This window comes from Spodoptera frugiperda, chromosome 29 (genome assembly GCF_023101765.2).
Source record: "Spodoptera frugiperda isolate SF20-4 chromosome 29, AGI-APGP_CSIRO_Sfru_2.0, whole genome shotgun sequence".
NCBI classification, from domain to species: domain Eukaryota; kingdom Metazoa; phylum Arthropoda; class Insecta; order Lepidoptera; family Noctuidae; genus Spodoptera; species Spodoptera frugiperda.
The window spans coordinates 5,886,430-5,901,313 of record NC_064240.1 but is presented as its reverse complement, the minus strand read 5'-3'; the positions used below and the strand labels follow the sequence as shown (position 1 = coordinate 5,901,313).

The 14,884-nt window shown below is 36.5% G+C and overlaps 1 protein-coding gene across 2 annotated transcripts in view; it reads right to left on the bottom strand.

The window, feature by feature from the left end:
- LOC118268220 (atherin) overlaps window positions 1–14,884 on the bottom strand; it is a 129,409-nt gene that overhangs the window by 39,341 nt on the left and 75,184 nt on the right. The window contains exon 1 of one of the 2 annotated variants that reach the window (XM_035582605.2): window positions 9,206–9,843. The exons of the other annotated variant lie outside the window; for it this stretch is intronic. Coding sequence (XP_035438498.1) covers window positions 9,206–9,828 — 623 coding nt within the window. The 5' untranslated portion in view covers window positions 9,829–9,843. Of the gene's footprint in view, window positions 1–9,205; window positions 9,844–14,884 lie in introns of those variants that run through there. 2 annotated transcript variants of the gene reach the window in all.

Genomic DNA, 14,884 nt, shown 5'->3' with positions numbered 1-14,884 from the left:
AGTAACAAACGCATAAACTGTCAGCCTGGAAGTGACAGACGGCAAGTAACTGACCTACAAGCAGACATGAACGAACAATAACACCACAGAGCGAAGACGAGTGACATTAAATCATAACACGAGTCTCTTTTTTGCTAATGTTTAAAAATAGACACTTCTAGTTACTACTTCTTTAAGTCTTGTTTGTGTGTAGCAGTTACTCGTATTAACTTTGCAATATACACAAACGCAACGTCACGCTTTTTTATCACCGAAGGGGTAGGCAGAGGTGCACATTACGGAACGTAATGCCGCTGTACAATGTACACCCACTTTTCACCATTTGTGTTATAAGTTCCATGTAATAGGGGGTGAGCCTATTGTCATATACCGGGCACAATTCTAGACTGCGTGAGAAATTTTCGAAAAACCGATAAATGCCCAGCAATACTTTGCCAAACCCGAGAATCGAATCGAGACCCCTTGTCCGTCAGTCGCACTTGCGACCATTCACCCAACGAGGCAGTCACTGGCCACATAAATTGAACAAAGAGGTAAATTAACATAATACAAAAACTGAAGTTCCACAAGCAATCGAAACAGATCTCTATGCATATGGAAGTAAATATCAAAACCGTACATCAAAGAACATTCACGTACGTTATAATATGGATAAAACATTATCTGTGTGCCATTCTACTTATTATCTGTACAAGGTTCAATTTAAGCGGAGTTTACAAAAGACGGTTCGCAACTAGAGCCAGTATTAACATGTATTAGGGTGGAGACACAATATTCGTTGGCCCAAAGCCGGCTTAAACGTCGTATCAACAAGTGCCTCATAAAATTTGTTCCACGAACGCCTGTTATTTAACTCCAGCGGAATTGATTCTCTGAACTTTTGACTTGTCGCTGATACGATTAACTTCCTCAAAACTTTCATGTTCGTGTTATTATGAGTATGTGTGGATGTGGTAGGTTTGTTCTGTCATTTTGTAGGTGAGTTTGTAATTTTGTGTGAGTTATTGCGATTGTTGTTTATTTTCAGTTGGTTAATCAGTTTGTTTTTAAAAAGACAATACGTTTTTTATTTGCCTTCTTTATTATGATTTAAATCGTATAAGAATATTTTATTCCTCTTTGTTTATGAATATGATTAGAGTCTTCTTACTAATATTATAAATGCGAAAGTTTGTGAGTTTATGTGTTTGTGTTTGTTACTGAATCACGTCAAAACGGCTGAAGAGTACGGAATGAAATTGGGAACAGGTATAGATTATGGTCTGGAATAACACATAGTATACTTTTTATCTGACGAGAACGCGAGCGAATCCGCTGGCAGAAGCGACTATTCTATAAATTATTTGTTACACGTACACAGAACAGACAATCTGTTCTGTGAATTTTGTCGCTAAGTGAATGTTTCAACACAATTATTATATTAACTCAATGATACTATTATACTTCCAATGTTACTTAAGTAAGTTACACTCAAGTCGAGTTTGACTCCTCAATCAATATTTTGGCAAACTAGTTCGACTCAGTATTTATCCAAGCAAACTATTTTAGTCGAGTGATCTTCATAATTTCAAATCAAAATGTTTCTCTCGTCGAATTTAAAGAAAATTCTCCCATTAAATAAACCTAAGACATTTATTTTAAACTTAGCATTGAGCATCAAGCAAGAAAGATCACAGATCTTTAGAATTTATATGAAACTTTGTATTATATATTTTGAGAGGTAAAGCTGTTCTGTATCACAACCTTTTATTTTCAAAAAACGCATCTTTAATACACCTCAACCTGCTACACTTTTAGAATCATCCTTTGAGTTACGTAAACCATTAGTGAGACGACAGTCAGGAGTATACGAACATGGTATAAAAAAGTCATTTTTTAAAATAAACGGTGTACTGACTATTCTTCGTCTGACAGGGCTTTACTTCCACTTGGCTGACGTGAACGACACGACACTGATAGATGAGCGCGCCACCCGATCACATGTATGAAATAAACTGAGCACACCTATACTTTAATTGACTTTACTTACGTGGTGGTAAGCCTGCCTTGCCTTTGTATGTACACCCCATTAGTGCCACGATACACTAGTGAGATCCGCCGCGGGAAATATGTCGCGCGTCGCTCCAAGCAATCATTTGAACAACTTGTTCTACGCTGAAAAGCTTTCCAGCGAAATATGAGAAGCTTGATTGTTCGATTATTTATTCATTAATAGTTTCCTTACTACATGTGACTTTTCATACTCGATTAAACGTCTTATTCACTTTTGATTGCTTTTCGCATCTCATTTCGAGGCTAATTATTTAACTTCGTTGGAACCCGGAAAGCAAAGTAATTAAATACGTTAAAACTCTTCAGGTGATGTTAATATGCAAACGGAGTCAATGATTTGATTCAATTCCTCTCACATTTTCTATATGTAAATACTTGAATCCTGTTTTGAAGCTAATATGTGTTGATATAAAATGATGAAAATGCGTTAGAATTAATTTATTCGAACATGCGTGCGATTAGAACGCATTGTGGCATGTGCTGGGGGCTTAATCGAATCGTATATGAAATGGGACAACGGTCTCACACCCCGCAGTAAACTAAAAGCGTTGTTCTTTGTACACACGACTACTATTGTACATTTACATATTGCTCGCGCTGCAAACATCGTCTAGCACTAATTAGGTTACGTTACAGTTCAGGAACGTTCATAATGTTGAATTAATTGACGTAACTGCCTCTTTATTTAACGCCAGTTACGAAGCCAATGTTGGTATGAATGTAATATGAAATTATTCGATGTAGTGTCTACCAAAGATATGTTAAACTATTTTATAAATGAGATCCGACAATAATCAAAGAGTCTAAAGAAAATCAAATGGCAAGCTATGGAAATATCTCTTTTTGTCAAAAACAAAGTTAATTAGAAATTATTTTCTGGACTTAATTTAGTGTTTAGGCATTATTAGGCACCACATAAGCACTGTAAAACTTTTGACCCAGTTAATAATTGGTAAACCTATTTGCTCCGGCTTAGTGAACAGAGTTGAACCCTTTTTCCGCACATCCAATTTCAATTGTGCATTTGGAACAAAGCGAAGCAACTTAAAATTAATGTATTTGGAATGACGCAAATCATTGGTTCAGAAACGTGAGTACGTTGAATGACAACGTTGAGTTCTTGGCATTCGCTACTCCCCAGTCGCGTGGAAGTTTTCGAATCAAGCGTGAAATTAAAAAAGTTCCATATTCAGTATGTGTATAGGCACCTATGGATCTATGAGTACTCGGCACACTAGTGACTACTTTCCTCGCCTCACTGGTTGCTTGTTAGTGCTTTTCAGTAAAAAGTTTCGTATGAATCCGGTAGACGGACCATCAGCTCGCTCTACTAAACTCGAGTAGCCGACTAGATTAAATTATAAACGGTTTTTCATATCATAATTTACATAGCAGTAGATACCTGAACCAAATTGGTTTGAAAGTATTTCAACGACATTGACCAAGTTAATCTATTCAATTAATCTTTTTTTCGTGATAACTTTGATTTCTTGCAATTTGTCGAGATAAGTTAAGAAAAAAATCGGGTTCGCTTAAATATTTTCTCTATATAAAGGAATGGATAAAAATGTTTTATACTATTCTTTTTTATACGTTTATATTAAGAGCCGACCTAAAACGCAGGCCAGACAACACAAAATGATGATTTACTTTTGCGTATTATTTAGCTATCATTCGTAATCCTACAACAGCGTGTTTACTCGCTATTTACATATTTGAGAACAAGTTGGAATAAGTTATAATTAATGTCGGATGCCTACGGGGCTATACTGGATGGATGGTTTAAACCTACATTTTGTGTGCGCCCTTTTCCATTATTATAAAAGTGTAAAAAAGGGAAACCGCCTCTTCTGAAGTTATTATGCGCGGTAAGGAAAAATGTTGAGATGATATTCATTCAAACCTTTTTCTTTGTTACATTTCGAGGGTTTTGTACCGCTACCTTTCTGGTGTGACTTTTCGATTCCAAGCTGTATACAAATTGTTATTCATCGATGAATGATATGCATTTTTATACAAGAGGCCATATCGCATTAGTAAAGGTCGAGTCAAAAACATGGCTATGAAAAGACCTTATGGCGACACATTGTTACGTTATATTTTTTAAGAAAATTTAAGTAAGTTATGATTACGACGAAATAATTTATGCGTCTGCATTCATATTTTAGTCTTTATTTTTGTATGTGAGTTTCTTTTTTGGGTACTTACTTTACAAACTTTCATGCGTTATAGCAACTAGTAATATATAAGTAAAGTTTGAAGCATATTATTTTCTATAGTAATCGAGGCTTTAGAAAGAGCGTTCTAGAACGTATCTCAATGCACATTATTGCAGGTTTAGGGAACAGCAAAGTTCCCTAAGAAAAGGAGTGATCGTGTCTGGCCGGCTTTCTGCCCAACAGTTGCTCGTTGGGATTTTCTATCAATGTTTATTCACATGTAAACTTCATATGTGCGGATGTGGGATTTATGACGACTTCTGTATTCTGTCACTTGTCATGTATCGCCATACAGGTAAACGGTACCTATATCGGAATGAACAAAAATTTCCGTAATTTGAACTGAATTTGATTTATATTAGAGTCGAATTTAGTAAAGAAAAAATCTAAAACGTGCAGGTGGGTAACGTGAAATATATCTATCTAAACAAAATTTTTAATTTGCTTTTGTTCTAATGGTTTCAAACAACAAAAGAAGAATTTTCTTTACCCAGAGCAAAAATGTCGAACTCCCCTAAAACATTCCAACAACTTGGTAAGAATTTGAGATTTTGTAATGTAAAATAAACGTACTTTAAAGCCCATTTTAACTGCCTGTACAGACAGACATCGGTTTGCCATTACGAGATAAATTATTTAAATGTTATTGTAAGCTGGTACTTAATTATTTTATTTCTTGGAATTTGCGGTTTCCACGATCATTTCTACTCTGAATTTGATCAGTTACTAATTAACAACACTCGGCACGTCTGTGTCAACAGTATGAACGTGAAGGAAAGTAAATAAATACCTATATATGTTTGTACTTATACATACATGTAAGTACATATACTTATACATATATGTAAGTCTCTACTACAAATATGTACCTCAATAGAAAAAAAAATTAAATAGAACGTAGCATATAGGTATTATTTACCGTACAAAAAAACAGTATCATATATTAAAAAAAACTTTTGTCATCGTTAATAAATATTTCATTAGTTCACAATCATTGCTATTCATCCGAAAGATAACCTACAAGCAATACACGAGTATTTACACAAGGTAGCACTCAGTTATACACAAAGCGTAAATCTGTAGTTGCCGTAAGTGTAAACAAAACTGCACCAAACAGAACTCGATTGAGTTCAAACTTTGAACTCTGAAGACAGATACTCGTAGTAATAATAGTGTGAATATTTAGCTTGCACCGCACTATCAGGCCCGTCTAACAAAGTCCACAAACCACGGCGAATACTTCAGTTATTATTGGAAACTCTCAATGCCCGTAGACGTGGACTGGACGTCATGCAATAACGGTCTTATTTTGGTTTAGCTGATTCAAACATTTCCTTATATTACATTGCTCTAGAAACCGCAATATGAAAATCATTTTGTCTAAAACGTTTTCTCTTTTAGCGATAGGTATGATTCGTTATCAGTTAGATTTGTTTGTTTTGTAGATGCAGATTGTGAATTTAATGTTCAGTTATACATTTCTCTAATTAAACTCTTACCTACATTCTCGGAGTCATTTAATGGTTACTTAACCCAGCCCTTAGCAATTATTTTGGGAACAAAATCGCTACTAAGGAATAGTTTGAGTAATCATTAAATGTCTCTGAATGGCGATTAGCTTTAATAGGATCTAAATTAATGAATATCAGAGAGTTTGTAATACTAGCAAAGCTGAACATATCTCAGACATATCTATTTTAGAACAAAAAAGACATCTGTCAGAAATTTACACTTGCATGATTTGGAATTGTCATTATTCCTCTCAAATTTTTACGAAAGGAAACCTTCTGTTAAATCACATTTTCATAAATCAAACCATTCATTCAGCAAATATATTTCCAAGCGCTCTTTTACACGTCAGTAACAGATTTATGAGTTCGGCGACGATTTTGGATTATTACAGTTGACGGGAAATGGTGGAAATCAAAATGCATTTTAAATTCAGCGTCCCTTAAAACGCGCGCCTATTGTTTTATTTCTCGTGAACGAATCTGACATTTTGTAAACACGCACAGATTACTGCCGTTTCTGTACATCACATTAAATGGCATCACATAACCATCAAAAACGGCCTATAAACGGCCAGTACTGAACATGTGCTTTTAACAATAACGGTTTAAATAACAAGTCCACAGGGAAAACTGATATAGTTACAACGCTTGGCAGTAGTAGTAGTGCCAAAATCATGCTATTCAATATTATGAACCCCATTGTTCAAAACCAGAAATAACTTGGCGAAAATATGCATTGTGTTAAACTGTATTGTCGTGTTAAAACAATGTTCTAGGAAATATAAATAAGTAGTAAAATGACCGCAGTATCCGCAACTAAGACAATGTAAATCTATAACAAGTTTATAATATAAACAGATTTTTATCGTGCGTACGGTGCGTAGGAAGCATCTACTAACGTTCGTCAAACGATGACTACGATTCCGGAATGATAGCCAAATGATTCATTTATATTTAAAAGGTAGAAATGGAGAATTCATATCATTCGTACCATATTTCATCAACTCCGACACAATTTTCCGAATGATTATCAATGTAGACATAATTTTTGTCCTGGCAAATGTTAGAATAAAACTCGAATACCATAATCGGGAGTTGATCCGTGAAACACGAATAAAGTCAAAAAGCCAGGCGTCTCTATTGATGACCTATATACCTAATAATAAGTTTTGACATGAGTGATGTGTTCCCCGAAAAGTTTTTTGCGATCGAAGAAGAATCATGATCGAGTTCATACATAATGTAGATGTGGCAGAAACATTAAGTCTTATGTTGTACCAGAATATATTAGCCAGTCTCTTGGGTAGAACTTATAAAGGATCACGAATCAAGTGGTCGTGAGAAACTAATTGTGATAAATACACATAGTTAAAAACTCATACTCATACTCATTTTATACAGTATGGAGATCACTCATATGAGTTAAAAGAAACTGCAAGTAGTATTCGTGCGAAACAAAAAACGAAAACTATAATAAAATATTAACCAAAATAAATATAGCTTGATGTTCCTTGGTCACAGAACCGCTGCAATATGGTTGTCTAGGTATGTTCAAGAGTGTTCAAATTAGCTCAAAGAGCGCTCATTTTTCGTATATCGTCAGCCAAAATGATAACAAATATGTGGTTTAAATTAAGTCATAAGAGATTTCTCCATACGATATACTTTTATTCTTCGTTACATATAAATTCTAAAGTATACGTATAAGGGTTAAAACTCTTCACCGACTTTATAAAAAGAAGGCAATGTTTATAATATTTTCTTTCAAAAGCCAATACCGACTTTGCCCTCATTAAAACTGCTCCAAAAGGACACAATATTCTATGACTCCCACTTTGTTTAATAGGTCATTTTATTCTTTTTGTGAAAGGAAATCTAAACGCTATGACAAGAAAAAGAAGTAAGCTTTTAAGATGGCATTATTATTACCGCTAATGTTTCAAAAGGACCTTTTTAAGATTATACTTTGGTTTATCAAACAGTTTTTATTCTTTTCAATGTTAGTTGTATGTTTTTATTTCATACATTCTTTGGATAAATATTTTACAATTACGTATAGCACGTGTGAAATCAGATTTTGTCAAACATTAATTAATTTTAAAGTGATATATTGTTTTTAGCAGTTTTTAATCGGTTTAAAAGTCATGTTTGTTAGGCAATGTGCAAATCGTTATTTACAAAGCGTTTAATATCTACGCAAAACCCTTTGGGGACGTATGTACATATTTGGGGCTAACGTATCACCAAACACATATTTGACAGAACACGCGAATATGTATTGAGATTCATTGTTTTAATATTGTATTGTACCGTATTTATTTTCGTTATCAATCCTTATTTAGGAAAAACAATTAACATTTTATTTTTAATTAAATTTAAAATAGAAAATTAATTAATATTTCATCAAAACGAAGTATGAAAGTGTTTCTGTTTTTATAAGGTCTCGAAGATACTCTTAATAGGTCCGTCAATACAGTTTGTGAAATGATTCGTCGAAATTATAAAGGCCTAATTTCTAAAGAAAATAGTTTTTAAATTAATGTACATACCTAGAGTAAAGTCTAATGAGCCTTCAGTTTAAAACGTTTTAGTTAGACTTTTTATTGTCATTATCATGCAACGAAATTACTCTCCCATGAAACGACGAACGGGACAAAAGTGTTTAACACGAGTGGTAGACGAACATCAGTAAAATACTAACCTTCGTATGTGTCATAAGTTACAGTATATTGTTGGAATATACGTGAATGACATGATAAAGACGTATAATTATGGATATGATAATTATTTCAGCACTACATCACAGTGCGCGTCGTATGCTTTCGACAGTTCATAATAATAGTAGCAAGTCATAATTTATGAACTTGCCACCAGATACGCTGTAATTAAAAGTAATACAACAGTAACATTAACCATCACAAACACGTGACATCTATATTATACAATAACTAATCATGCAGAAAGGGGTTGCGAACGTGCGTAGCATGTGTGGCCTGTATGTATCGAGTCCCAATGTGACAAAAACCAAGTAATTCCCCTCAATACCACCAAAGCATATTGATAAAAAATATTTATGCAGAAAGTAATAATGGCAGACATTCTGCTATCATTACCTTCTTTGGTTATTTATCATCCCACCATCTCTTTTACTAAACTTTTGCTACAAGTTTGTAGACATCGGTGGTTCAAGAATCACTCGGTGTTTTGTCTGCGAGGACCTCGTAACTGATTCATGTGTGTATTGTCTGAATATTATATACCGCGTATGGTGGCGGTGATGTGCAGTCGAGCCGCCTCGGCGACGTTCGCAGCCCCTGGCACTCAGGGTCGGAGACAGTCGCATGCGAAGCGGGAGGGGCGACGGTGGGGCAACATGAACGGGGCTCACTGAGAGGATGGTGCAGCACGGAGGACGTGTAGTACTTGGCCGTTTGGTTGTGTGCGCGCCCAGAGCTGTGAGTCAGCGTCACCACCACCACCAGGACTGACGCCAGCGCCAGCGCGAAGAAGGACGCTGCCACGGCCGCCACGACGCGCCGCCGACGTGCTTCCTTGCTGGCGTCTTCTGGTGGGATTTCGGGCTCTGGCGGAGGCGGTGGCGGCTCGGGAGACCGGCTGCGGACGCTCGGGCCACGGCTGTTGGGCAGCTCGAGCGTGTGTCTGCGAGAGCGGCGCGCGCGCTCGCATTCTGCTGCCGACGAGTGGTGGCGGCGTAGGCGATGCGGCGCACCGGGAGCCACGCGACACGAAGCCGATCGTAGCGTGCGCACAGGCACCATCAAATCATCGCTAGCTGCTCGCGGCACGCGGGCCGAATGCACCGAGCGGAAAGAGTGGTCTCGTGTAGAGCTACTTGGAAAAGCAAGATCGACGGAAGCTCGGGAAGAATGCCTCGAGAACCTGTCCCGGTCGCGATGGTCTACGCGCACCGACATGGTGCGGGCGGATCGCGCGGCGGCGGCCGCCCGAGTGCCGTGTCCCTCCCCGCCGGCCACGCCGCCGCCGCGCCGCGCCGCGCACCCGTGTTTACACTCGTTCCCGATCATACAAAGAACGCTTACAAATATTCCTCCACATCACACGGTAACGTCGACGTAACGTCTCACTTGAATGTCGTACGTTCAGTATTTGCACGATTAAGGGTGTTTGGACTTCCTTTTTAACGCTAAACTCCGAATAAATGTTTATTCGGGTGTTGAACTGGCAAATCTGTTCCTGAGCGGAGGCGGACTAGTTCGAGATTTGTAAACGAGAAATGAATTTTCTCAAAGGACTACTTTAACTTTATTTAACTTTCAAAGTTAGTAGATATTTGTCAAAAATAAAGTGACTATGCTCACGAAATTTAAAAAGCAATTAGGTTCTTACGATTTTGTTGAACGAAAACTATGGTAACTTTTGCGCGAGAAAAGCGTTTAATATCAACGACTCTCCCATTGGTAGAGGCTGAGCGCTAAATAGAGCGAGCAGCCTTTGTTGTAGAGTCCACGTTGTCAAGTTAAATTGTCTCGCAGGCGGGAAACGAAACAGATAGTAGAGAAGTTGTCGCGAGGCCGCTACATCGACACTATTCAATAGCTACAGCCTACTATACACGCTCGCACTACTCTACGAGCCGCATCTTTATGAATACTGTTCCTAACCACCGTAGCTACCACACACTGGCTTTTTAGTTTAAGCTTATTAACGTAAATTAATTAAATCAAGTGAATATTTACTATTTAATAGTCTAACTGTTATAAACTATTGTTAATGTATATAAATAAAATCTACGTAGTTGATTTATTTAAACTGATTACTAATAGATACATTTATCTTAAACACGTTGCATAGTTTAGTTACTTCTTGAATTTACTAAATGTGCTTGCAGCCTACAATAGGTACTTGGAATGTGCTACAGGAATAAAGTAATGAAGAAAATGATCAAGTCACAAGTTTTCGCTGTCACCGCTGTCTCAGTTCGCGATTGAAACGCAACTGACATACAATGCCTTCAACACAATAATGAAGGCATTCTATGGACATCCCTTAGATAAGATACGGATGCTTCACTCCGAACCTTTGACGTCTAGATATATTCTGTATTTGACGCTAAATTCACGGACATGTACCTATGGTGTTATATTTTTCCGTAAATATCGCAAATAAATATTTAAGATTGTTTCAACATTTTTTTTTTTCCTAAAACAGAAAACAACGATATTAAGTGAAAAGTTCGTTTAAAACTGGGTCAGATTTGTTTGATTCCCGAATCCTTTGAGTTTTTCAACAACAGTTGTTGACTCAGTGACACTTATTGAGGTCCTTGTACATGAATAATGTATGCGGGCGGCTGTCCGTATCGTAAATACTGGGAGCCACTTCAGCAGGTAATACCTGACAGCTATATGAGCCACTGCAACTAGCAATTACCTAACTAAAAATAGCACAGCTATAGGTCAATTATATTTATGAACGTCTTAGATTAGTTAAAAACTGCTGTTTAAAAGTCTGTATAAATAAAAACCGACATTGCTTACGTTACAATATAATAATAGAATGTGGAGGAAATCTGGACAGAATCATTTAGTTGCGTCGGTATTCAAATTAAATGAACACAGTTTATAACGAGTATTGTTCTAAATAATGTATTGAATTATTCATTCTTATTCGATCGAGGTTTTAATGTATGTTGAGAGTCTTATTGGATGGTTTCCTAATACCTCATTATTGAAAGATGTAGATTTCGGTCTCTTGTTTGTCATACATCAATTATGTTTGAATAAAATCTCGCGGATTGAAAAGTGTGATATGTATTAGTGAGGTGTTATCTTATACTTAAGAATTCGCTGTTGCTATCTACTCTACATTAATACCAAGAAACAGTTGCCAAGCGTCTGGAAGCAATCGTATCTTGACACTTACATTTCTTGATTTGATTGCATCAAATTAAAATAAAACAATCAAACAGTAAAATCACTGGTGTAAGCATTAATTAGTCAAAAATAACAAAACTTCGAAGTAAAATGTCGTGATGTGACGTAAAGTGTATGTAAGCTAGAAATCCATTATGGAAATTACAAGCACTGAATATGCACACTCGCGCCGCCGCACCGCGACACTAAAACTCCTCTAACTAATTATGGGAACATTAAAAATAGACGACACTACTAGTAATTAAAATGTAACAAGAAGATCCTATTTAAGTCTCGTCGTTTTCTTTCTATATAACAATGTTTCTAAATGAGTTAATTACAAGGGAATTTCAACAGAAAAATGTTGTTATTAAGGTCGTAAATTGCGGGGAAGAAAGTGTAATAGTTTTTTAAGCTGTTACCTGCATACTTTAAATTGTTATTTGTTACTTGGACGATGCAATAGAAAAGAAGGGATTGAAATATGGTAACTTTACAGCGAAGTAAGTGATTTGTCACACGTGTTGAGTAGGTAATAATTGTTTACCTAAGATTCCTTGAAATCCATTGAATATAAAAATGTCACGGTCTGTCAGCAAAATACCCATTATAAAAACGAAGAACGGAAATAGAGTCCATTTACAGAGAAAACCACGTATTTTTCAATGAATTTAAAGTCCGTTTTGTTTACTGATTATAAATGGGAAGCTGAATGCTGCCATCTGATATAATCTCTTTGTCAAGATCTACTCTCCGTCGGGTAGCTAAGGACCTATCCCATTAAAATAATTAAGTTAATTATTCTTAAAAGAATGAGGCAAGATTGGGTCAAAACTCAAAACGAGACGAATCTGCATAGTAAAGAGACTATGTATGTAAACGAATTAATTTCTATATTGCTTTTATAATTACCTTTTCAGGTCTACCTCTGAAGCTTATGTAAAATAGTGTTTTGTAATTACATAGAATATGTCGTCTCTCTTTCTTTTTATATTTAATATTCATCAGACATCGTCTTTCTTCTTTTGAAGGGGAAACAGGTTTCTTCTGCTTGAGCTACACCAAAAAATTACTGAAGGATACATTCCTGGTTAGAGTAACTAAGCCTTTCGTTTTGAACTTAAAATGTCCATAACGCCTATCAGGAATCATTGAACGATATTCAAACTTGCATCTTATAACTAACTACGTTACTTTCCATAAAGAAAAGATAAAAGTACAATTGAAACGCATATGTTATAACGTCAATTGAAGATTAAACCATACATATAACTGACATAGATTGGGATGAAAGTGTCAAAAGCAAAAACCGAACACGCATTTTCCGCTGTATACCCCATCATTACTTAAACATTTGGAGAGTGGTAAAGAGCTTGCGGCGTCCTCCATATTTTGTAAAACATTTTCTGCAGTTGGAAAAGAAAAACTCAAGGCGCCGTGAAACTTGTGCTCACATCGGAAAATTATAAAGAATTCAGAAGCCGTGTAGCGAAACAATTTGATGTTTCTGGTAGACAAAGTTAAAGCGGGGAAATGTCGTTGACACCAAATGATGTATGCTATCGTACTTGATTTGCTTTCGGAACTGGCTAATAAATGAAATATTCGAATAACTAAACTTTTTTTAGTATGAACCAGTAAATGAGCAGACGGATTACCTGATGGTAAGCAATCGCCGCCGCCCATGAACACTTGAAACACCAGAGGCGTTAGAAGTGCGTTGCCGGCCTTTTGTAGGTTAAGAATTTAAGGGTTGTTGGGGAATCGGAGATTGGGAAGATTGGGAAGGGGATTCATTGGGCCCCCGATAACCTCACTCACACAATGCTTCACATCGCATCGGTTTAATGTGAAGCGGTGGTATCACCATTTGAACAATATCGGCACATAGTCCTATGAAGCCACTGATACTACAATGAAACGCAGTACCTCAGAGCGAGACAAATTTATTGCTGTCAAACCAAGTACCCTAATGTTTTGCCGGTAACGAAACCATATCGCGATTTAACTCGATCCCAACACCATCTATCGAGCTATATGGTAGTTTTTATATAAATATTATTCTTAATTTGTAGTATGGTGTTGGAACCGAGTATATCCTTATAAGAAAGACTTACAATTGAACATTCCGCCCACCAAAAGGAACATGTTCCTTTTCGTACCGCCCACCATGAAAAAACTTAGTAATTAAAAGAACAATGGACTGTATGATAAAAATAATGGACGGCTTTTTTCTTATAAACATTGGGTCGGATACATATGGTTTCCATCAAAGTAATATGACAAAATAAATACAACAAATTACTTAACAAGTGCTTAATAATAGTTAGGTACTAGATAAACTAATTTATCTTAGATAAACATTGTAACTAATACATAAGAGTGCATAAGAGTAAAATACATTGTTAAATTAAACAGAGTGTAACAATAAAGAAAATAAGTAAAATTAAAACTCTTATCAAAACATACGCAACTTTCATTTCAAACAATTAAATTAATCCAATACAAAATTTGTATTATTCAGTAACAGGAAGAAAACACAATTTTGAAACTGGACGTTTAATCATAGTGCCCTTACAACGAACAGTGACAACCCTCGTCAAGTTATCTTTACCCGGATGCAGTTCTACGATTCTGCCGTACAACCACTTAGCAGGAGGTAAGTTATCTTCTTTTATTAAAACTACATCACCTATTTTACAGTCAGGATTACGAACATTCCACTTATGTCTCTGGAAAAAACTTGTTAAATATTCCTGCTTCCATCTACGCCAGAAGTGCTGCACCATGCGCTGCACTAATTGCCATCTGCGTAAAGTGCTAACAGTGGCATCCTCATAATTGTAGTCAGGCGCCACTACCAATGGTTGACCCACTAGGAAATGACCCGGAGTCAGAGGTACAGGATCCTCTGGATCGGTACTGCCCTGGGACAGTGGCCTGGAGTTTAGGCATGCCTCAATTTGAGATAGGACTGTAGATAACTCTTCGAACGTCAAAGTGGAGTCACCTAACACTCGTTTCAAATGGTGTTTTACGCTTTTCACCCCTGCTTCCCACAATCCACCAAAATTTGGAGCGTGGGGAGGGATAAAATGCCATTCTGTTTGAGAGTTTGCAAGAGCAGTTGCAATGTCTTTATACATAAAACTCTCTTGGTTGAAAACCATCTGCAATTCTCTAGCAGCGCCCACAAAGGTTGTACCAT